The 25,950-nt window shown below is 36.0% G+C and overlaps 3 protein-coding genes across 3 annotated transcripts; all 3 read right to left on the reverse strand.

Moving 5' to 3' along the window:
- Positions 1–1,730: 1,730 nt before the first annotated feature.
- Positions 1,731–3,824, reverse strand: LOC113726609 (2-oxoglutarate-dependent dioxygenase 19). Its single transcript, XM_027250420.2, has 4 exons — positions 3,463–3,824; positions 3,010–3,254; positions 2,469–2,796; positions 1,731–2,344 (listed from the first exon to the last, which is right to left on the reverse strand). The coding sequence occupies exons 1-4, from the start codon at positions 3,676–3,678 to the stop codon at positions 2,102–2,104; spliced, it is 1,032 nt and encodes a 343-aa protein (XP_027106221.1). The 5' UTR covers positions 3,679–3,824; the 3' UTR covers positions 1,731–2,101.
- Positions 3,825–8,253: 4,429 nt separating this feature from the next.
- On the reverse strand, positions 8,254–11,277 carry LOC113726610 (2-oxoglutarate-dependent dioxygenase 19). The gene is made up of 4 exons (XM_027250421.2): positions 10,924–11,277; positions 10,270–10,514; positions 8,996–9,323; positions 8,254–8,760 (listed from the first exon to the last, which is right to left on the reverse strand). Exons 1-4 carry the CDS (start codon positions 11,137–11,139, stop codon positions 8,518–8,520), a joined length of 1,032 nt encoding a protein of 343 aa, XP_027106222.1. The 5' UTR covers positions 11,140–11,277; the 3' UTR covers positions 8,254–8,517.
- Positions 11,278–23,317: 12,040 nt separating this feature from the next.
- Positions 23,318–25,018, reverse strand: LOC113726611 (uncharacterized). The gene has a single exon (XM_027250422.2). The coding sequence runs from the start codon at positions 24,869–24,871 to the stop codon at positions 23,633–23,635; it is 1,239 nt and encodes a 412-aa protein (XP_027106223.1). The 5' UTR covers positions 24,872–25,018; the 3' UTR covers positions 23,318–23,632.
- Positions 25,019–25,950: the final 932 nt, after the last annotated feature.

A 25,950-nucleotide genomic window follows, 5' to 3' on the forward strand; every position in this document is an offset into this window, starting at 1 on the left:
AAAAGCTGATAATCATGTACGCCTGAGAATACGAACAATAATAAACAACATAAGAACTAACCAGGAAGAGACAGATTTCTTGTACATCAGCTGCAGCAAAACGTCCGGACAGAAACTCAAAAGACCAGTTCCCTAATTTACTTGAGCATGAATGTATTTTATACTCATTCATCCGACTATTTGATGAAGCACACCAATTCATCAGGCTCATGCGAAGAGAACACGCAGCAGCAAGGAAAGAACAAAAATCCACCGCACCGCTAAATTTTTTAATTGGAAACTGTGTAAGAGAAAAATGCAGTTTTGATACCCAAACTTTAACACGAGCAGTTTTAATTTTCAAATTTTGGACAAAAACAAATCTAATACCCAATTTTTTAACTATTGAGCGCATTTAGTACCCTTGACGGATTTGTCCCGAATTACTATAAAAAAAAATTATGTGATAGTTATATGTCCGGTAACTATTGTATAAAAAATGCCAAAAAAATGTAAAATTTTCTTCTAACATTAAGTTATCACGTAAAATATCCGTTTGATACTAGGTACTAAGTTTAAGGACTAATAATTTTATCAATTAAAATATTCTTCTGACACTAAGTACTAAGTTTAAGAACTAATAATTTTATCAAAAGGATATTTTACATTTTTTTGGCAATTTTTTTATTAATAGTTGCTAGACACATGACTCCCACGTAGCAATTTAAAAAAAAATTGTTAAAAGTACTAAATATGCTCAAAAGTTGAAAATTTGAATACCAAATTTATTTTCATTCAAAGTTTGAGGACTAAAAATGCTCATCTGTCAAAGTTTGAATATTAAAACTAGTACTTTTGGATACCCCAATTATCCCAAATAATATTTCGCTTGCATCATAAACACATTTCCCAACCTATCTTTTTATATTCCCAATTATCTTTTTATCTCACATACATCACATCACAAAAAGTGCTACAGTAATTATTCCAAATAATATTTCAAATAATACACTATCCAAACAATAGTATTTTTCTCAATTGAGCCATGTCATAATACAGCGGCTGTCTGAAGGAGCTGGAGCAAAGCAAAAGACCATAAAGTCAACTCTATTTGTTGTGGGTAATTAAAGTGAAATCCAAGGGTCAGATGGTCAGGAAAGAGGCACTAATCAATTGCAGCCAGTGCAATCGTAGCAAGCCATCAGCTTAAAATGTATATGAAATGACCAAAGAATCCACACACTAATGGTGTTGATAGGGGACAAAAAAGGGAACAAAAGTCACTATTCATTGTCTGCTACTTTGTACGTTGCACCTGCACATATTCCTCGATGACTGTGACACGTTCATCAGGACTACAAGTTGAGCTGAGCAGGGAGAAATGATTAACGACGGGTAATATTGAAACTTCAGGGCATGTTTGAATTGATTCGAATTCGATAGTCCATGAGGTGAGATGAGCACAATCGGAAGGGAGGGACCTGAGATCTTAGTTATGCCATTTTCACCGACGGTTGATTTTAAGCCAGAAAAGAGAATTGCGAAGCAATACAGGTTTCCGATGGAACTGCTTATAGAGGGAATGAATCATAGTACACTGGCCGACTTAAGTAATTAAACATAATCGTTGATTCCTTCTAAAATGGATAAAAGAAAAACTCTTGCCGTCTAATGCGCCCCCCCCCCACCCCCCAATTAGGGTAAATATGATCTCTTAAAGACGGGGAAATATTATTAGTTTTAGAAACATATTGGGCCACTAATTTTTCAGTCACTTCCATCTGCATACACTTTTTGCGTCACGTTTTAGAGCATTGATATTACCCAAGAACAAAAGCATAATTTACCTATCTTTGATAGTACCAGAATATCAACGAATTAATAGAGTATAATCCTATTGATTTGTAGTCACGTTTCATTCTATAGTTGTTCGTCTTCAAGGAACTGTAAATTCCAATGGAATCTGGAATCTAGAGCACAAAATGTAGTGTACTTGGACGCATTGGAAGAGCTGAACAGGAAGGCACGGAACAGGCGCCCGGAACAAAGATCATAAGCAGCTCATTAATATATATATATATATATATATATATATATATATATATATATATGGGGCATGCAATTAGTGCAACTTGAGCTGTTCCAAGGTGGGTTTCTGATTAAGTCTGGAACTTCGTTGCAGCTGCACATATTCCATGTACTTCATTTGGCCATATGCGGGTGGAGTTTCGCGCAGTAGCGGTGGAGCTGGTGTGACAATGGTGTCGGGTGATGGACCATTGGCCACCACCAAGGAAAATCTTGTCTTCTTGTTATTCAAAACGGCTCTGTGCCAGACGCTCTTGTACTTTCCGTTGCTTATTATCTGTTAATGACCATCAAATTCACAAGTATATAACATCAGTCTCTTCTTTCTGATTGATTCACGTTGTTCTTTTTAATTTTTTCCCTAAATATCTACATGTTCAAACTATATAATTCGAACTTACCTCGAGCTGATCCGCAGTGTTGACGAAAATGGCGCCCGGAATGCCAGTAAGATGAAGCCACTTTCCCTTATTCTGAATCTCGAGGCCTTCAACTCCATTCTGAAGAAGAAATGTCAAGAGGCCAGGATCTGTGTGGGGTGGAATGCCTATTGCCAATTCAGGCTGAGGACAGGGAGGATAGTAGTTTGCGGCGAAGATTTGAGTACTCGAGTCCAATTCCATTGCTTTCTCAATGTAATCTTCTTCCAGGCCAAGGCTTTGTGAAATCCCTCTAAGTAATTTCCTCGCCAAATCTCGGGTTCTCCGAGAATATTCCAGTACAATGTCACTACAATGTAACAATAGTAGAGGAGTCAAGGATTTTTTTTATGAGCAGAAAATTAGTGTAGCAGTATGCATTAGTCTAGTGATTAAGATTGCGATTAACCCAAAAACTTAAAGGTCTTGAATTCAAATCCCATTTCCACTTCTTAAATCCCATTCCTCGTGCTTCTTCGGATAAAAAAAAAATGTAGTAGTAAAAAAGAAAGAACATCTCTACCTCATTTCTTTGGGTTTAGTGGGACAGTGATACTCTGGATGCACGAAAAACCTCAAATAATCCCTCCATAACTTGACTTGCTGGTTGGAATCATTGCCATCAATGGTGCCAGACCTGACCATGACGGGATATAAAGGGTGTTTGTTGTCAAATTGCAACTTGTCCTCCTCCGGCATATCGAAAAACTCATTACACGCATTAAACAATGCACTGATCAAGTTTTCCGGTATGCCATGATTTACCACCTGCATGGATGGAGATACTCAGGCGCGTCAACCAATTTGTTATAAAACCATAACTAGCATATGCAAAGAGCAATATTGGTACAACGAGCAGGACTCGTACGAAACCATTTGCGGCGCATGGATATTCTCAAGGAAGAGCATATGTACAAAAGATTCATGATTAATGCTAATGAGTTCAATGGAGAAGAGGACAGAGTTTGTTAATTACCAAGAAGAAGCCCCATTCCTCGCAGGCTTTACCAAGGTCCAGGATGACTTTGGCACGTTCATCAGGATTAGTTGAGCTGAGCAGCGAAAAATCAATGACGGGAACTGGCACGTCAGGTCCCGTTTGAATGGACTCTTGGGCATCCTTAAAATGAGCAAAATCAGAAGGGAGGGACTTGAGGTCTTTTGATTGAACAAGGGTTTTGATACTGGCCATTTTTCTGCAGGATGGTAATGATTAGCAAGCGAAGCTGGAATAATGGCAAAGGAGATGGGAGATTTGAGTCAGGAGTCAGGAGTGGCAAGCATGAACGGAGGATGTGTACCTATTTATGTACAGCGTCGGGCGCTGGACGAATTTGACTGTCAGGTGTGCGGGGTTTGGAAATTAGGTACCTGAGACAGCATAACATAACAGCCTCCCTGGTCAATAATTTATTCCTATCTCGCTTTGAGTTTCATTTTTCAGCTTTGTCCAGCACTAGGACTCATCTAGAATTCTAGCTAGATAATGATAATTTCGAATGGCCGAGACGGAAGAGCATATATTTAACAAACAAAAAACTGCAAAAAAAAGTTTTGTAGGGAATCAGAAGCAATGAGCTCGCTCACTTGTTGTGTGATGTATCCCTCACAGTCACATTGTCGACGGGTCATCAAGCTGGTAGGTGAGATTATGTTTATTAGTCTCTGAGACGTGACATGTTTTTAGAGAACAATTCCAGGCCAAAAAAGGTGTGCTATGAATATTGGGGGGATTTTCTCCAACCAAGAAACACCGAAAAAATTCGTAAGGGATTGTTTATATAATAACAAAAGAGAAACGTACCTAGTCTAGTCTTCTAGTAATAAAGTGCCACTCTGTTTGTGACTAGAAGGGGTGATTGTCAGTTTAGGTCGAGCAACTCGCGTACGAGAGGCTTTCACAGTAAGGGTCCGATTAATGCAGGAGGCAATTAGAAAATGTCAAAAATGGAAAGTTGTATTTCTGCATCCCGATTTTAGGTTTGTAGGTCCCTCCATACACCCATTCTAGAAGCAACGTAACTCAATAGCAGTTAAAACAAATGGATCATAATTGGTGTACCATATAATAAACTCTGACGTAACCCTCGATCAAATCCAAAAAAAAATGGCTGCCCGGTTGTTTGCAGAGGTTATACTTGTTTTGCAGGAGTAGGATAGGATAGTTTTGTAGGATAGAAACACGAGCCTTCCCCCCCCCCCCCCCCCCCCTCCATGTCCGCTCTGTCTCTCTCTTAGGTTAATACTAGTAGTACTTCGCATTAAGTATTTCTTTTCCATTCTATACCCTATTTTTTGGGGTAGATTTTTTATTTTTATTTTTATTTTTTTTTGCAATTAAGTATTTTTTTTCCATTTTAACATTTAGCAAATGTTTATTTATATTTTTATAATAAAAAGTTTGGGTGATTTTGCTTTTGTTCGGCACCACGTTTTAAGACAGATCCATCAATTCATGAGTCACAACTTTTTTTTAACAAAAAAGTGGTTCATGTTTACCAACTGGCCGACATGTATTGCCAATATCTAACTAGACTAAAAGGTCAGTTGAATTGCACTTCTTGAAGAGTTTTTGGGAAATAATTACTGTAACATATTTTTTTAAAATGTAATATATGCAAGATAAAAAGATGATTATAAAAAGTTTGTAAAAGAAATATTCACGAAAAATGTAAAACTTTTCCACAAAAATTAACAATCAAATTAAAATAAGGGCTAAGCCATTGGATAAGTATTAGAAGTCAACACACGTTGGCTCACTTAATAAGAAATGACAACATCCTTTGAAAAATTGCGTACTTAAATTTTGCTACTGAAGATTGTGAGAAATGTGCCGATGGATAATATATAAATATTCAAACTATTTTTACAAACAAAAAAAAAAAAAAAGAATAAGTAGTGATAACGTTTCATGTACAATTCAAGCAATAAGTTAAACTTTTGCATGACATGACAAGAAAAATAGAATTTATTTGTTTGTTTGGAAATCTGGTTAGTTGAAAAAAATTTAGGGAATAGCCTAACCCGATTTTTCGCCCATTCCCAGCACATGTTGCTCATTCTTTCCAATTTAGCAATTGGGAGGCCTTTGCAAAAGCTTTAGCAAATGGGAAGATTGCCTGCCGTGTTTGTTCTTTACCTTTTCGGGGAAAAAAAAAACCTTAAGGCAAGCACGGCAGGTTTGGTTGTTGCAATTGTTGGCCAACTATTGGCTACCGTGGGCTTTTTCAATTAAAAAAAAAAAGTGTACGTTACCTGCCGTACTTAGTCAGTACGGCATGTCATAGAATTTTTTTTTTAATTATAATTTAAGTAATTAGCCGTTAAACTTACAGTTTAGTCTTTAAACTTTAGAATAAGACGCTTTATTCTCTAAACTATCAAGTCTATTTCACTTTAGTCCCTAAAGTATATAACTTATTCCACTTTAATCCTTAAAATATAAAATTACTTTTATTTTTGTCCATAAATTATTTTCACTTTAATCTCAAAACTGTTCCACTTCCTCGACAATCTTACTTAAATGGGATAAAATTTATAATTCAAGGACTAAAGTGTTTCATTTTTAAGTTTAAGGTCCAAAATGAGTGTTTGGGGATAGTTAAATGGTACAAATTGGAATTAACTCTAATTCCCCCGAAGAGATCAATTTATTTACTCGATTTCGAGGATCAAACCGTCTTTACTGTGCACGAAGTTGCCCACGTATACAAGATACCATCAAATTGATGAATATGATTGGGGGTGCAGCCTCTCAACCACAAAGGCCCTAGCCCTTAAGATCTAAAGTCTCTATTTTCGGAGAAAATTCTAAAATGTCAAAATTTAAAAATGAAGAGGAAAATTGGAGATCTAATATACTTGTATACTATATAAATGAAATAATAAACTTTGCTCCTCGTATTAGATTTCCATTTGTTTTTTTTTTCCTAGAACCCACCATTGTAGGTTTATCAATTTCTGTTTTAAAAATCATTCTAAACCAGAAAAGTCATCAAGTCTTTATCTTTTTCTATTTTGGTTAGGGGTGAACAAATTCGATACGTACTGAATTCATACCCGAATTCAAATTCAATTTGGTAATTTGAAATCGGGTATTTGGTAATTTGATACAAAAGCGGTATTTACCGAATTCACTGAATTCTAATATGGTATGAAATAAGTAATGAGATTACGAATTTGTTAATAACCAATTTCAAATTCGTTTATAAAGAATTGGTTTACTATTAGTATATACTACTAATATATTATTATATTATATAGATAAATGCTATTAATAATAGTTAGTATATGGTATTTTCATGTACTTATGATAATAATAATATATAATGATGTACAATACTATTTTAGTATTTGTTAATTGTTATATGACTATAATAATACAAATATACAATAATACATAACTTAACTATAATATTTATTATTTTATACATGACTAGAATTAGATAATAATTAATAAGTATAGGTATAATACATAACTATATTTAAGTATAACTATAATACTTATTATTTTAATTAGGTCAGAAACTGCAATTAAAGGATTTAGCAAATTTTTTTTAAATGAAATCGGTTAACCCGAATTCATTACCGTTTCCAAATTCAACGGAATTGAATGAATTCGGGTATCTCTAATTCTAATTTGAAAGCGGTTTAGAATTTTGTAAGTTCAATAATCGAATTTACTAAATTCATATAACCGAATTACCGAATATGCACCATTTGCTCACCCCTAATTTTGGTAAATCTTCTTCTTTGTAAATGGCATCAAGTCGTTATAGTCTTCCAAGACTATTATGCTCCATGAAGCGCAAGGTGATAAACCTACGATGGAGTTGGAGGCCTAAACCGTTGGCGAAGGATTGAATGGTGACGATGAAAGTAATGGCATATGCAACAGAAAGAGAAAAACACAACGTACGTGTTATGAGAATTAGGCTAAAAACACATTCAATATTCGAACTTCAAAGTAAGGAAAACTTAGAGAGGATAAGTTATGGGGGATTCTACGGAGAGAAATTTAACCGCATGCCTTCTCTGTTTCTTCTTTTTTGTTTTTGTGCTTTTCGAAGAGTTAAACTTAAACTTCTTTTATTTAGCAATTACCGTCAAAGCGTATATGATGAACCTAAGCTCAAACTTGAATATGAAAACGATGATGAATGCGTTCATCCTTAATCCTCTGCATGAAAAGAACACCACCGACGCCAACTTCTTCTAAGGTGTCCCATTCTCTTATTCTGACCTACTCAGATTGCCTCAACATAATAGCCTCAAAATAAAAGCAAAATCAGCTACAGCTCTTTCCCCTAACAAGTTTCATCCGATGCCTCGAAAGCATTCTTGTTCTTGCAGTAAGCAGATTGGAGTAGTAGTCTAAAACTTTATATCTTGTGCGCCATACATATAGTTAATTTTTTAAAAAATTAGTAAAAATTTTTCACTTAAAAGTTTGTACACAAATTTAGCAGTGCTTAATATATTAAGTTATGTTATCAAACATACACTGAATTTAAAAAATTTTAAATAAATTAATTTTCAGTATTAAGTGGAGATACCAAACAAGGCCTTAGCTGTAATAGGGAGTAATATTTTTCACCAACACCACCAATACGAGTATTATAAATCCCCAAAAATCGAAATTGCAAAAGTATGGTTCGAAATACATAGTGGAAGACACATATATAAAAATATATATATATATATATATAGAGAGAGAGAGAGAGAGAGAGAGAGAAAGTAGGTTAGCTGGGAGGGAGGAGAATCCAAGTGGACGAAAAACTCTTTCACAAAAAACATAAAAGTAGTACAAGTCCAATAGTACTTATTTATCACTGTTGTACGAGGGAAAAAAAAAAAAAAAGAAATACATCTATATTTTTCCTCCAGTGAGTTTTAGTAAGCGGAGGAGGAGGAGCTCGTCAGCTAGCGTCCAATATCTCCCGCCTCGTTTACAAATGTAACAAATGTAGCAATAAGGTGGAAAGAATGGTAGCAGGACATGCAGCAGACGATCGACAAGAGGAAGAACAAACTAGTGCAGCTTGAGTCGATCCAAGAGGGGCTTCTCGTGAAGTCTGGTCACACGTTGTACATTCACGTATTCCATGTACTTCATCGGACCGTATGCAGCCGGAGCTTCGCGCAGCAGCGGTGCGGCTGGGGTAACAATTGTATCAGGTGATGGACCATTCGGCACCACCAAGGTAATTCTGGTCTTTTCGTTATTCACCACTGCTCTGTGCCACACACTCTTGTACTTCCCATTGCTCAAAACCTGGTGGTAATAATTTTGAGTTCATAAACAAACAAACCCCCAAAAAAAAAAAAAAGAGAAAAGAAACACACATTTGAAAATTTTATTATTCATGCATTTCTTTTAATCATTGCGTAATTCAAAGCATCAAGTTTTTTAGCCCATTCTCTCTGCTTTTTTTTTTAAAAAAAAAAAAAAAAAGGTTTCGTCCATCCAAGAGGTTAGTAAAACTTGAGTAGTAGTATGCCATCCATACCTCGAGTTGATCGGCAGTGTTGACGAAAATGGAGTTGGGAAGGGCATTAACGTGGAACCACTGGCCTTCGTGTTGGATCTCGAGGCCTCCAACTCCATTTTGCAGGAGAAAGGTGAGGAGGCCATGATCCGTATGAGGAGGAATGCCTATTGCCAATTCAGGTTGAGGACAGGGTGGGTAGTAATTTGCTGCGAAGATTTGGGTACCGTGGTCCAAGTCCATGGCTTTCTGGATGTAGTCTTCTTCCATGCCCAAGCTCTGTGATATTCCCTGCAGTAATTTGCATGCCAAATCTCTGGTTCTCTGAGAATACTCCGATATAAGATCCCTACACCCATTCAAATTAAGTCAAAATGACCCCGTCTGGATTGGAACCCATTTTTAGTCAGTTCAGTTTCCATGTGGTAACAACATATATAGAACATATATTTATTTATATATAATCTATATCTATATAAGTTGCTTTTCATTCTTTTTGTTTGTCCTTCTGCTTTTTTTTTTTTTGAGGTCGCGTGGGTCAACAGAGATAAAGTAGAAAATAAAAGGGTTTGGTGGGGCCAGTACGGGACCATTTTTCAGGCAATTGGAGTCAAGTGCTAGTGCAATTTTTAATCAATTGACATCAGGTCAATTTCACACTTCCGTGCGTTGTAAGTTGTAACTTAGTTAGTAGTGTAGGTAACAAATCGAGGCCCCGCCAAAAGTGACGCAACAGTAGAATTTATGAGTCACTATAAGTCAAATCATACCTATTAGTATTACTATTCCTATTTAATACTAACATAATAAAACACTTTCGTAATCCCTTGGGTCGGTCAAAAGAATATGGCTGATTTATAAATGATCATCCAGAAGATTGGTATTGCTTTAGTAGTGGATAGAGTATTATTTAAGATGTTATCTGGAATAATTATTGTAATATTTTTTATGATGTAATATACGTGAAATAAAAATATTGTTTGAAAATTAAAAAAAAAATGCATTGAAAAACAAGTGTTGACTTCTGATCTAATTATTCCATTTTAAAAACTTGACCCCAAAAAAAAAAAAAAAAACTTTTTGGTTTTGTCTTCTTTTAAACAATAGAAAGTTCATTGTATCCTCTTCATCCATTTTAGGTGGGGGTGGGTTGGCAAGGGGTGATGGGATCCACTATATTTGGATCATTCTGCCAAGAATACTAGTAGCGAGCAAATCATCTACGTAACTTTTCACAGGGGAATCACGATTGTTGACAAGGGAAAGGAAAAACTATGATGGGATGGATGGTTTACCTGAAGTCCTGGGGTTTATCCGGGCAGTAAAACTCCGGATGCACAAAGAACCTTAGATAATCTCTCCAGAAGAGGACCGTTTGGTTGGATTTATCGTGAATTGTACTGCCGGACCTGACCATGACCGGATACAGGGGATTTGTGGTTTCGAACTTGAGCTTCTCCTCCTCCGGCATATCGAAAAACTCATTACACACGTTAAACAATGAGTTGATTAGGTTTTCCGGTATGCCATGGTTTACCACCTGCACGCATCTTATATTTCATCATCCAATTCAATCATATGCTATGCAACACTAGTTATATGCATGCCGGACAGAGCGATTAATTATTCATTGGTTCAAATATGTGTATATATATGTGTATTAATTTTTTCATCAGCAAAGTTCAAGGTGGTGAAGAATATGATGGTTTTCTCAAAGGAGGATTATAGAAGCAAAGCGGTGAGAGGAGGATTAAATAAGAAAGACGACAACGGTGGCAATTGAACTCCCTCTCCCTCTCATTCTAAAGCGAAAAGGGGGAGAAAAAAATTCCTTTACGAACTACATTGCATTGGTTGGAGTATGAAGATTCAAACAATTCTCGAGTAGGATACGCAGTCTATGTTTGCTAGATGCTTTATTCTCATGAAGGGAGAAAAAGAGAGTGTACCATGAAGAAGCCCCATTCCTCGCAGGCTTTTCCGAGGTCCTCGATGACTTTGGCACGTTCATCAGGATTGGTTGAGCTGAGCAAAGAAAAATCAATCACGGGAAGCGAAACTTCAGGGCCTGCAACAATGGATTTTTGGCTGTCTTTGAAGTGAGCGTAATCAGAAGGGAGGGATTTGAGGTCTTGAGATTGCACGAGTGCTTTAACGCTTGCCATTTGGGTCGTCAAGTAAATATGCTTAGTTAACTGATCAAGCTGGGAACCGCAAACTAAGCAAACTGAGCTAAGCAGTAGTAGGATGGCGGTGGAAGAATGGCCCCCAGGCCTGGCTCAATTTATAGGTGCAAAACTAGTAGACTCAGTAGTATATCCCGGGTCTCAAAGTGTGAGCGCCCGTTGCCCTTGGCTGGCAGCTGTTTTGATACTTTTGTGCGGATGGGTCCTACCAACCCCACTTCCCCACTTACCAGATATTTTCAATTTAAGACCTCTTAGTATACTAACCTTCCACTATTTCCCTCTAATTCAACCCTTCCCCCATACTTCAATCCCGTTTGTCCTTAAAGAGCATAAATAAGATAGAGAGCAAGGCATCAAAGATTTTGAAATAACCATTTTACTCTGAAAAGGACTAAATTTGACCGGTGAGATGCAATGTTTTAAAACTCATATCAGTAAGTAAACTAGTGAGGTGTCTGGCTCGCGATTTAATCGGTTTGACCGATTCAATCCCGATTCAATGTTTTGTTAATAAAATATATAAATATATGTGTACAAAATAAGATATCAAGTGGACTAATTTAAGAGATCACCTGATAAAAACATAAATATTTTTCAAAGAACTTACACCTTCAAAGATAAATTTTAGTGATTAGTCTTCAGACTTCAAAAAAATTATTCTTTTTTTTTTTCCAGTCTAATTGACAAGAGCATAAAACTGTCATTTTCATGGTCGTTATGATTCACACGGTTTTGATCAATTCTTAGACCTAACCAATATAAAGTATGAATCAAATCAAAGTCACGACCGATTCACAATTCGATCGATCTGATTCGATCTTCAAAACATTAATTGGTGAGACCTCGAATCCCTGTTTTGATGGGGCAATTGCTACCTCGAAGTATATAACTTGACAAAATTATTCGAAAAGTTTGATATATCTACCAAGACGACCTAGCACTAAGAGCCAAAATCGTTTTAATAGTGTGTTTGTCCCGCCAACAACATTAGCCACTTTTATCCACGGATATGATGGAAAAAGAACGGACTTTGTTGTGGAAAATAATTTCCTGCAGCAGGAACCGACGCTTTCGTTCGTTATTCACAGAGGGAACACCAAAATTGACCTTTTGTTCGCAAGGCAGATCTCGTTTTTGTTAATGAAACTTCAAAAATATTTTTGGAGATTAATATTTAAATGGGACACGATGATGTATCATCAGTTGTCATATTTGGAACTTAGATGTGAAAGTGCATTGTAAAGCTGCTAATTTCACTTTCACGTCATTGCAGTAATAAATGCGCTCTATTTATTTTTCCCGGTTGTTTGCTAGCATGAGAACACGGTAGAAAGAACATACAAGAGCAAGTTTCATTGAGCTCTAGTGCCTAGTAATCAAGTGAGAATTGTATGTGCTCTTTCATTAACAGCAGTTGAATGCTGCTGGAAGCCATGCAAGGAAAGTTTTTATCCATTAAATAAAATTAAAACAAAAAAAAAAAAAGGAAACACGACCACCATAATAAGGGCCGATCAAAACACCATCTTTATGGTACACCAACGACGAAATTCATGAATACAAATATTTTGAGAATAATTTGAATAAAAAGCCAAGTGATCAGATGTTGACGAGTATTCGTTTCTTAGTAACACTACTCGATTATTACTATTTGTCACGTTGTAGTGTACATGCTTACACATCAAATTATTTGAACCCGATCCTGCATGTTATAATAACCTCTTTTTTAAAAATTTTAAAAAATAACTTTAGGGTTTTTAGTAGTCGATTCTGCTAGTTCATTTGAACTAACTCAACGAAGCTGCTGGGCTACAGATCAACTTGGAAATTTATCCGGCCAGCAGCGTAGCCTAATTGAAAAGACCGTAGCAGTAACCATGTACGTCCGACAACGATGCACGCACGCTGTGGTAATTTGATTCTGACTGCGGTGGCCTGCGAAGTTGTGCCTTTCTTTTTCTTTTTTTTCCTTACAATGGAGGGTGAGCGTTGTACAGAAGAGACTAATGTAGGTAAAGCAACACCACGAATATCAATGCAGGGGGGGTCCCTGGGATTAGTCATTCTCGTAGCCAAGCTCCTTCCCACATCTAGAAGTTGTGCCTTTCTAGATGAAGAAGAAGTGATGCAGGTTCAAAGTCCAAGTAAATCATGAAAGAGGCACCCTGACAACCACAAGTTCGCACATGGCTTTCAACTTAAAAACTTGGTTGGTTGGATGGTGATACTGAGGCAATAGATACATTTTGAATAACTTGGAAATGATCACAAAGTCAAAATTTAGAACGAATTGCAAGTAGAGCTGTTAATCGAGCCGAGTATTTGACCGTCGAGCTCGTTAGGAAAACGAGTTTTAAAATGTGTTCGAACTCGGCTCGTTAAAGGTACATGTGGCTCGAGCTCGAGCTCGAGCTCGACTCGTTTATCACAAACGAGTCGAGCTTCACGAGTTCGAGCTCGAGTTCGTGCAAATTAATCTTAATAAAAACCTATAATTTTTAATTTTTATAATTTTGATTTCTAAAATGACAAATATGCCATTCGTTAACGAGCTCTAACGAGCTAGTCGAGTATCAAACGAGCCGAGTAAGTTTCGAGCTCGTTAACTAAACGAGCATGTTTCGAGCTCGAGCTCGACTCGTTAACCAAAATTAACGAGCCAAGCTCGAGTCTTAACGAGCCGAGCTCTAACGAGCTTTCGAGCTACTCGATTAACTTAACAGCTCTAATTGCAAGCAACCACCTACTCTTAGGGTAATTAGTCACCAAAGAGTTTTAAAATTCTATTTGAGTGTAGGTCAAAGGATCAAATCCTCTTAATTACATTTCAAAATTCAAACTTTCCTGAAAATGTTGTCAGCTGGCGCTCGTCTGAATCGGTGGTGATACAGTGGTCTCCGTTGCATATATTTATGCATAATATCATTAGATATTGACTTATAATAGATAAATAAAATTTGACTTGAACTTATCCATATAAGTAAATCTACATAAATATTTCTTATGATCTCATATATAGTAACAACCTTTTTTATTTTGAGGCATCGGAACATGCAACCTATAGTTAAAAATTAACTCGACGTTGAAAATAATTAGCACATTCTACTGAACCATTTTTTATACCCTTTTCTTTGAATATAATTCATTTTCATAAATTTGGATACGAAAAAGAAATACTTCTTAAAAACTTTTTAGATTTTAATTTCATGTAACAAAAGTAAATTTTTGTTATTGTGATAGTTTAAAATGTAAACCCGTGCATAGCATGCATGAGTCGACTCGAAATACTTAGTAAACAGTAGTGTAGAACCATGGAAATGGTATGTGTTGCAGACATTTAGCACTCAGCCGCCGATTCCTTCGATAAGCTAACAACATGGATCAGAGTAAACTTTCTTCTTTTTATTTCTTTTTTGAAAAAAATTCTAATCAGTAGTGCCTTTTCCACATCATTTTACTTGTATTAGTTAGTCACACTTGAAGACTTTTGACTTTTGCTACGAGAAATTAAGCAGTAGTAGTATTAATTTGATGGAAAAACCCCATGGAGTCCAAGATCACATAAATCTCGATCAGTAGAACTAATTGGTCAAAGACAATTTTGAACTCATTAATTAAGAGCTCTGACTGAAATGACGATCCAAATCAACATTAGAAAGGTGAATCGTAGAATCCTACAACTGGGATCACAACTCTTTTGACAACAATGGGTTCCCAAAGCTGATACTCCACTGTACTGGGAGCCGGCATTAGCGTCTTTGATCGACTGAGAGTTTAGTCCCACAAGAATAGGAAAACATATTAAGCTGGAAATTTCCATGGTTTTGCTTGTGACGCCGTCACTCTGTTGACTGTTTCTTCTCACCAGTCCACCTGTCGTAAGTAACCACTTGGAGGTGCAGTTGCCTTTTTTTTTTTTTTTTGCTTTATGCGTTACAATTATGTCTGTTTATGGCTGTATTTATTCCACATTCAATTCTGGGAGAGAAAATGTGAACTTGTTTGTTTCTTCGTTTGCTCATCAGGAAAATGCTACTTCTTCGTTTGACTTTAATGTAGTGTTATGCACCTGTCCAATTCTTAGAACACTAAGACGTAGATGCTCATTTATTCTTTCCCCTGAGTTGATGTTGTCAAACTTGACATCCCGCTTGTTATTTTTGAGTGTTCTAGGATAAGGTTGAATAAAAAGATGTTTTCCTGAACATTTTGAGGAGTGAATGTTCTTGAAGAAAAAGAAAAATAGTCGTCCAACTTAAATGATTCATGCTAAACATGAAAATAAAACGAATAAGTCGAAACGATCTTTTCTTTTTATGTCATTCCTGCATGTCAAATCGAGAGGCAGAGGTTTTTAGTTCAAATTTTACAATGACAAGTTGTTTGAATCAACTGACATTATTATTATTCATCCTAACATTTTCAAGTCAGTTTGTAATTTTATTCAATTAAAGTTGTCTCAGGAATATTTTACTAGCACAATTTTTACTTTGAGGTCTCAAATGTTCTCCACCGGCTTGTGGGAAAAAAAAAGTATAGTTACTACATATATACTACTTGACTTCCATGCACACTTTTGCTGTAGTACTTTGCGGGGCTGTGGCTTAAACGAATGAAGTTACAACCGCATTTTATGATCAAAATGGTTTTCCGTCGAACAAACAAGTGAATCAGCTCAGCAAAGAATCAGCCTGTATTGTTCTTGTTCTCAAAATGTACTGTAACGATTTGATATACGTGAGATAAAAAGGTGATTGAAAAATGTGTTCATGAAAAGCGTAAAATTTTTTCGTTAGAAAATTGCAATCCAAAGAACACTAAGATTTATAAATTTGGTTTTAGATCTAATAAAAATCTACTCCACCATGTAGAATAACATCATGCGTCCAAACTGGGAACCCATGATTAAAAAAGTAGGAATCATTAAAGTTGATGCTTGGATAACCTTTGAATGTTGTACTTCCTTCCACTCAATTATATGTTTGACACATCAATTAAGCCTCCTCAATAATTGAGGTCCGATATTCTTTAGGCAAGAGCCGTATACAACAAAAATCCACACATCAAAAGAGTGCATTATTCCTAGAGCTTTATTGATTGCCCTTTAATCACACAAAATTAAAATCTTTTCCTTGGCTTAGTTGTTTCTATTATTCTGTTCTTCTTCCAGCCTACATTAATCACATTTTTTAAGCATACCAAAATCTAAGTAAGGACGGTTAACAAGAGTACAATAAAGAAAGAAAATAGAGGCGGTTGCAGGCTGTAGCCTGTAAAGGACTAAAGTTTAGCCAAATTCCCGATAATATATATATTTCCTGACCCAAATTCACAGCATGAGGAATATGCCACTCCATTTAAGTCAAGCCGTGTTGTATATGCAGCAGTACTTCTACAGGTATGCACTTCGGGTCGGTTCCAACCGCTCGTTTGGTTGGAAACGACCTTAGTCAGACGGCATGCACCCAAGACTCCTGCTGCTGTTGATTAATGGGTTTTTGCTTTCCGACTAGATGCTGTAAAATTTTTCTGCAAAAAACGCAACTTCCGTGTTCCCACTGGATTACTGTCATTTGTTTCTGCCGCTTGGACTAATTCCATCAATATCGGGACAGCAATTGATGGTTAAGGAGTTTGGCGGTTTTCTTTTTCCTTACTTTAGGTTGGGTTTGAAAAAGATCGCCAGTGCAGGCTGCTGATGCCTGACCGCCATAATCTGAGTTGATATCTTGCATGAATTATTTTGCCGTTTATTGATTGTTGTCTGCTAGCATTAATTATTTTGCAGTTTATTGGTTCCTGCTTGCCGATCACTAGGTTTCATTTTTTTTTTTTTTTTAAGAAAAAAATAGTCACAACTTTCATCTGGCCTCGCTTCATGACTTTACACGACATTGATAGCTAATGGGAGATGTTTTAATTTATGGAATGGTTCAAGGTTCTAGGATTCAAGATTCTTGAATTTGATTACACTGCCCTTTGTGGCACAAGATAGCCTTCCTTTTGGCTTTGGCCACATCTTTTTCAAATTTTTTTTAAAACTTGGTAATGTTATAAGTATTTAATATGCACTACTGCCCTCTTTGTTTGTTCTTTTCTTTTGAGTTGTATGCTCACAAGTAGGAATGCCCAAACATTCCCCCGCCCCCGTCCCGCTTCTCCCATGAGTGCTCGCAAGAGCTAATAAAAATTTGTTTTTTAAATAGAAAAAAAGAATTTTCATTAATGTAAAATAATGTCTACAACAAGTGTGGTAACAATAAAATCTGGAAGAAAGGCCCTCCATATACTTTTTTTTTTTTTTTCAGAAACGTTAGATAATTTCATTAATATATTGTAAACTATACAATTGCTGAGCAAAGGCCCAATTTGACTTTACAAGTGCATCTTGGCACTAAGGTCTGAATTCTGAAATCTGAATACTGAAACAATTAATTTGCTATGAATGTCTGAATTTTAATACTAAACATATTTATACTGTTTGATAAATACTTATAATTGAATGCTTAATAAGTTTAATTTGATAATTTTGCCCTTATATCCTTTCATTCAAAAAGAAATAGAATCTATGACTTAATTAGTTTAAAATTGTTAGGTATGAACATGATAATATTTATTTTTAAATCAAATTAATATAAAAGATGAAATATATTATATGAGGAGTATGGAGAAGATGTGAAAGCCATTAAAAAGGAAGAAAAGAGAAACTAAAAATCATTAGATAGAAAACATTAGGTTGTGAAAGTCATTAAAAGGGGATAAAAGAGAAACTAAAAATTGTTAGATAGAGAATATTATGTTGTTTAATTAGATAAGAATTTTGAACATAATTTACAAACAAGGGTAGATTTGGTAGATAAGCTAAGGTAGTTGAAGTAATTCTATTGATTCTTATCAGAATTAAGCATTCAGTTAGGATTCTTGTGCTGAAAAAATACATACAAGTTCAGCACTGTTTAACAAGTTCAGCAGATATATTTTCATTTATCAAACACTCAAAATATCTGAATGTCTGAAAAGGTTTAGTTTCAACACTTTTTTATGTTATCAAACAGACGCTAAGAGTGTAACCACTCTTCATCAAAAGAAATGCTTAATCCATGCATGCTAACTAAATCAACCCTTTCCTCCGTTAAGTTAATGGATAAAATGAATGAGCAACATTGTTCAACTTTCTAGGTGCCCATAATGCTTTCTAGGTTGCAAAGCTTTATATATCTATGAGAATATAATCCACAAAGTTGATGCATCCGAATCCATACTTTGAGAATCATTTTAATAACTTCTTGACAATAGAAATTTGTTAAGTGCAAAAGAATAAAAGTGTAACTAGTAATTTAGTATAAATGTATTAATACAACAAATCATTAATTTATAGTATTACAAATGTATAATTATTAGTGTAAATAATAATATTAATTATATTACATATACATAATCTAATACTTATAACTACTAATAATATCAAATATATATTATATATATAATTATAATATATTTATTTTTTTAGGTGGGTAATGGGACAGGGGTATACTCCCTTATCCCCCACCCCATTTTTTAAGGGGGACAGAAAATGATCCTTGCCTCGCCCCATCTCTCACCCCATCAATCCCTACGGGCACCCGTCCCAATTGCGATCCCTATTCAAATGGAATATGGACCTATATTAAGGTAAAATAAGAACGAAATAAACTTGATATTAGTGGGCAATAAAGGTTGGATTAATCTTGACAATATATACATGATCATTGTTCGATGCATGACAAGCAATTTGAATTTAAATTTAAATTTTAAATTTTATATATAATATATAGAAGCATAATAATGTATGCATTATCAATGTATATAAGATTACCCACAAAAGTGATGGAATTGTACAACAAAGTGATCATGTATATGCTCATTTAAACAAAGTAACGAGACACAACAAAGTGGCAAACAAAGATAATTTCAAACTCACCCTCTTGATCTCAAAGTCGCGTTTGAGTTCAACCAAGTTGAATTGTACAAAATCGGACTCGTTTTGGTTCAACAAAATGAAAAGATAAGAGATTGAGTTGAATCTCATGTTCTTCTTTCTTTTTGGAGCAAATCTTCCCGTTCAGGCTTGAGTGCTTAAGCGTAAACAACCCCGTTGGAGCTCTAACAGAAAAGAACATTTATCCCTGTTTATTTATCCAGTACATAGCCAAGTTTCAAGTCAAAATAGGAGCAAAAGCAGCAAGAAGATTACAACAGAAAATTTTTATTCCCAAAAGTATGAAAGGCGCAAACATATTTACATGCCGTTGTCTACATTCTATGCTTAAACAATTTTAAAGTGAGTTCATTATTTTTTCTTGGCGATAGGCGTCCCTCGAAAACTTGTCTTACGCGAAATTTGGGTTTCCATTCATTTTGATGTTGCATTACATTAGCATTTGATCAGATTCAGCATGGTTATACTCCCCTCTAATTCGAACCACATTCTAAGTATTTCGCCAACTAAAACAAAGTTGGAACGGAGTCTGATCAATTTGAAAGGACAGAATCATCACTTTTGAAGAAGTATCATATAAACTTTTGATGGGTGTCAAACCACCAAAATTAAAATTCATACTCTAAACTTAAATTCAAATATAGCAGTGAGTAGAGTCGTCTACTCAAAGACTGCATGATTTATTTCCATCCAAGCAAGAATTAAATGGGGGGTTTTGAAAATTTAAAATAAAAAAAAAATCAATTTAAGTAAAAGCAATCAAATGAAAGAAAATTTAAATTAATTCAATAATAAAAAAGCTCTAGCCAAGGATAAAATTCTGGAATTGGTTCGTACAACTGCTTATTGATCTAATAATAATTTCATCTATCCATTAACAAACATGTTATAATTGCCAAACAAGTAATGACGATCAATATTTCCTTTTGATAATTACTAATAGTTAAGGTACCTCGTAGAATTTAATTTATTAGTTGCATTAAAAACTAGAAAAACCATGTTATAAGGATTTATTTAAATTAGATCATATATTTCCCTAATATGAAACCAATTACGCTAGTTACCACTAATTTAAGACAATTAAACAATTACGGATTTAACTGTCTTAATTGGCAATGGATTATTAGGTTGAATTAAATATCGAGCCCTTCATATTCAAATAACAAAATAACCATGAGAAATTAAATCAGAAAACATACGAATATTAATGAATAAAAGAAATAGATAAAACAATTACGTCTCACAGTTGTAGTTGAACCAAACCATTCGTTATCCCATTGACTAGAAAAAGAAAATTACCCCACTCATCCTTGGGAATAATCCAAGTAATTTCATTGACAAAAGTTGCATAAGCTTTCGACAAATAGGAAAACAAAAGAGAAAAGACGGACAGCTCCTTAGTTTTTGTTTTGTGCCGAGACTAATAATAATCTCCTAAGAACAAAGACGTTCCTCTGTTTTTCGTTCGAGACTACTCAATCACCTCTACAAAACAAAGATATCCCCTTTTTAAAGTCGAAGAAAACAAAAAGTGAAAGAAGAAATCCCCGTTTCTCACGTTTCCTTCGAAAGCACTACTACTTTTCTAATTTTTCCTAAGAAAAGGATATTTCCTAAAAATGACAAAGGATAAGCTAACTCGTTTCCTAATACAGGTTGGAAAGACTGAAGGGCAATCATCTTGGGAACAGAAAAATACGCTCCTAAGGACTTTAACTTGAATTGGGAAATTGCCAAACGTGCAAATGTCGATCTCTCCGGACTTGACAATAGAATTTGGACGTGCCCACAACAAACCGGTTCATCGTCTTCTGAAAAATTGCCTCCTTTCATCACTTTTTTCCTCTACCTCTTACAATTAACATCATTAATCAAGCATAAGTAGAATCTATCAATTAATATAATATTTGATCAAAATTCAAGGAAAAATACTCATAAATTTGACAGCAATTACGCACCCTGTCAACTTTATGTAAGAGGAAGGAACGAGAGATTGAGCTCTTGATAATCATCCATCATACACTCAATCCACACGAGATTCATAAATATGGAGTTAGAAGCCCGCAGGGAAGGGAAAGTTAAAAGCAATGTACTGGGTCGTGATTTGTTGGTGCAAACGGGGTTGGTTGGTTTCAAATGGGTGTGACCATTATACTTGTACAATAGATAATTTTTGAGTGAGAATTTTCATTATTCAACATGGTTGTTTAAAATTTGAGGACCCTTAATTTAATCTGTTCCAAGATACTCATCCACCTGAAAATTTCTTAAAATTGAGGTTTAACTTCTTTCTTGTCTCGGCTCTTTCTACTACTGTTGACTCTATAACTTACAACAACAACCCCTTTCTCAATTTTTCTTTGCTAAATCATACTACTGTGGCTTTAAAATGTTGCTCTTGATTGACATTCCAAAACTAGACGGCCTATCCAGTAGGTTACCAGGACCGAAAGAGGGTTACCAGGCCCAAGGTGTCGTCCTACCCACCAGGGATTTTCCCTCTAATACACGATCCAGGCCAATCATAAGTGACTCTGGTTTGGGCTACCTTATTCATCTGGAATCCGGGCTACGACCCTGAATTTTTGTCAAACATTTTGTTTGACAGTGATAGAACTGTCAAACATTCGAATGACTTCCATTTTACCAAAAGCCTGATTGATGGCAATTTTGCCAGTTTGTCCAACAGCAATATGCTTCAGTTTGGAAGTAAAATGTCTTTCTATCTGATTTGGGGTTTCCCAAAACGATTTTACAAATGGGCTATATGGTATCTAGGAAGACCATCTGTCATGTTTTTGTGTGGCACAGCGAGTTGTTGATTAAGCTAAATCATTACCTACACATTAGCATTTGAAGAATATTTGGTCCGAGGTATCTGAAATTTGAGATGTTCTTGTCTGAAAGAAGAAGTTTTGGCGGCGAAGGGAGATCATTATTGGTAGGGATTCCTTAGAAGAAGTTTGGTTTGTAAACTTAAAATGTGGATGGCTCAGCAGTAGAATGGAGTCCGGGCCTGGTAGGTAGAGGTGGCGTGCTCAGATCAGAAGTGATGAGAGAAGCTTTTTCGGCTATGGGGTGGTGAATATCGGACAGGCACAGGCTACAAGTCTTGCTGCACAATTGTGGACGATTGATTGTAGCAAGGTTTAAAAGTAGCTTGAAAGTCTCAAATTGAGGCATGCTGGAGTGGAATCCGACTTTAAACTAAGGCTAGACTTGGTTCGATATGCAGGAGTTTTATCAAAACTTACTTTAGCAAATAATACCATCAGGCGTTTCTTTGTTATCAAATTCACAGATGTTGTTGAGCCGCTGTTAGCTTCAGATCTTTGTAGGTGCTTCAGAAGTTGTTGAGTACGCTTTGCCTTTTACAATATCGTCAAAAGTTTAATTGACAGAAGATGATAAGTAGACTATCTTTCATAATTATTTGGAAAGGAAGGATTTGTGATTGGTTTGGTAGAGCTAGTTGGAACTAGGAAAGGATTCTTTCATATAATGTATGGCGCTATGTCCCCAGTTTTTGTTATTGCCGCAACCCAATAGGTTTTGAGATGTTAAACATACGAATTTGTATTAGGAGTACCTGAGTTGAGGAGGGAAATACCAGTGAGCCCTGAATCCAAAGAAGGGTGCTGAAGCAGATGAACACCTATGGGTATGGGGTACGGGTTCATTGAGATAACTAGAAGACCCATACTTGAGGCCAGCAAGTACTTTAAATGCTCCACAAATTGGATGGTTGAACAGGAGTAGCCGTGGACCGGAGGTTAAGTATGGGATTGAAACGAATATTGGCAGAAGATTCATTGTCAATGCATCTGTGATCACTGATTAGCGGGGACTAAGGCTATACTTTCAAGACACTACTAATTTTAACTCGCGTGCTTATTATATCCCACCGGCAACAGCTAAAGGAGAAAATAGGAGGAAGTGATCATGGAAAAACGAAGATGATATCATCACTATGGACTTTGTTCTCACGGCTGCCTGCAACTTGGAACTCTGCAATATCATCCCTAACATATGGGAAAACCATGAAACAGCTGCCAGAGGACAGTTTGCTTGAAAAATGGGATCCCGGTGCAAGACTGAATAATTATTACTGACAAAACCAAAAATTTTAAGAAGCACGCAAAATGCTAAATCCGCTATAATTAGCACTTTGAGAAATCCACCAAAAGATTGAAACCAAGCATTATTGCTTTTCAAGCTTAAAAGTATCACACGCAGTTTAGATTTTCATCTCTTTGAGATAAAAGGCAAAACTTTACTTACACTTACAGGTTCTGTGCGACCGTTACGGGACATTCACAAGCTTATGACAACTTTCTGCAGCTGATCCCAATTCCGGGGTCAGCCTTTCAATCAAAGTTTCAACTCCTCATTTTTTTCAGTATCAGAATTCTATGTGCATTTGATGTGGAAACATTGGAAACTCCCATCTTGTTGAGAGTTATCATGTAATTTGAATTCAAGGCCAAAAGCTCATGGCTGAGGAACGGAATTCCTGCTTCTGCTATACCTTGACAAGAACACCCTGGCACTGCAAGAAAGTGATCTCTTTACCGCAGAAGTCTCTTTTTGCGATGATCTCTCCACCGAAGAACAACCCTCCGATCTCGACAAGCACTGCTCATTGCCAGCTCCCTTTGGAGCAAGACCCATACTTGATCCATTCATTTGCATATTCTTGTTGTCTGAGTTTCTGTCACATTGTGGTGGAAATGCATTAGCAATAGCAGCACTAACTTTGAAGGCTGATAAGGAATCCATCGAAACTGATCTTCTGAGCGGTTGAATTCCTTCCTCCTCTCTGGCACCACTATTTCCCACATCTTCCATGAAATTTTCATTTCTCCTCGATGCATTTCCGGTTCCTACCCTTGATTCATCTTCCTCTTCCACCTCAACACCGACTTCAAGAACCTCACTTTCCCTTTCTCTCTCGGAATCCCTATTATTTTCCGAAACTCCCATTTGGATTTCCTCCACACGACCTGAATTATGATGACTCTGCGACGAAGACTGGAGGTTAGCCGTGCTCACAACAATCCCAGCTCGGCAATTGGGGCAATTGGTGTGTGATCTGAGCCAAGTATCAATGCAAGGTATATGAAAAGCATGATTACACTTGGGCAGCAGCCTTAAAGTCTCATCTTCTTGAAATTCATTCAAGCAAACAGAGCACTCTGTTCCTTCCACCAGTCCATCACCTCTTTTATACTTACAAATAGTGATTGCATTAATCACAGACGACTGAAGACCAACTGTCCTGATATACCATATGGGATGGTCAACCACGGGACCCTGATCTTCATCAAGAAAATCCAGATGGGCTTCTTCATCCTCTCCAGGCTGCTGCTGGGGCTGTGGAATCAATTGCCTACTCCTTGAAGACGTATACCGACGTTTATAAAACTTGTATATCATGTAGATAGAGAAAATCAAGAAAGTTGTGGCTAAAACACCAAGAGACACGGAGAGGGAGACATAGAGTCCAGATGGCTGGGTAGAATGCTTGCCATCAGAAAGCAAAGTATGATCAGGAGGTGGTGGAGGCAGACCGGGAAAGAGTGGATGGTTGCAGGTTGGATAACATTGGAGTATACATCTGACCGGACAAGATCCGTCTAGGTTGTGTACAGGATCACAGAAAGATAGACAAAGTCTTTCAACTGAATTCTCGAGAGAATCATTAAGCAACTTCCTGTGGTGGAAGGACATGGCTCATTTGATTTTCATAACAGTGATTTTTCTGGGGTGTTCTTGGTGGGGTGAAGGAAGGAAGAAAGGAAGGGAGGAGGGGTTGGGGCCTGGGGGATGGGGGGCTGGGGGTTGGAGGTTGGATGAGGATTGAGATGGATGGAAGAGTCGGCGAAGGCTACCACTTGGAGTTGGAGTGTTGCTGAATGTTGACTAAAGCTAATACTTTTTCGTTTTTTTTTGTCAAAAGAAAAGCTTTTCTTTTTTCCTAATCCGGCCATTTGTTGATCTTGACTTCTACGAAGGTCCGTCTAACTTTGAAGGCGGCAGATCGTCCTTGCATGTCTTATTTCCCTATATAATCCGTATTGTATTGGAAATTGCAAAAGTAATACAAAGTTCTGAATTTTTCTCAAAATAAAGATTTTACTTTGAAAAGACAATTTCAAAATCACAATTTTAGATGGCAAATTCACAGGTTATTTATTCTTCATTTCTCTCTAGATTCCTTGTTCTAAAGTGGTCTATAGTCATCATTTCAAATATTCGCTTGAAAGGATCGATCTATAATAGTAATTTTTAAGTTATCTTTTGAAATAACGAAATCTTTATTTTAAAAAGAATTAAAAATTTTGGAATTTCAAATAAATATTGGATTAAATAGGTAAAATCCCATCAAGCTCACTCCAAAATGGTCACTTTGTTTTTCTTTAGTTTTTTATCCATACATGGTCATGTAGTTTTTTGGGTTAATTACAGTTTGCTTCCCTGAATTTGATCCATTATAACACTCTACCCCCCTGAACTTTAAATATATACACTTTGCCCTCTTCATTGATTAATCAAACATTAATGATGAATTCTCCATCCAAAATTTTAACAACATAACATTAATGTCCTTACATAATAGTTCCATAATAATACTATACTTTTAATTGAAATATGAAACATCTTATTAGAAAAAAAACACAAAGTCACATGATTTAAAAAATAAAAAAAAAATACAAGATGGTATAATATCAAAGAATTGAAAATTTGTATTGCAGAAAAAAAAATTTAAAAATTCTTAGAACATCTGCCCAAATTTTCCATCACTTATC

This window comes from Coffea arabica, chromosome 2c, assembly GCF_036785885.1.
Source record: "Coffea arabica cultivar ET-39 chromosome 2c, Coffea Arabica ET-39 HiFi, whole genome shotgun sequence".
NCBI lineage: Eukaryota > Viridiplantae > Streptophyta > Magnoliopsida > Gentianales > Rubiaceae > Coffea > Coffea arabica.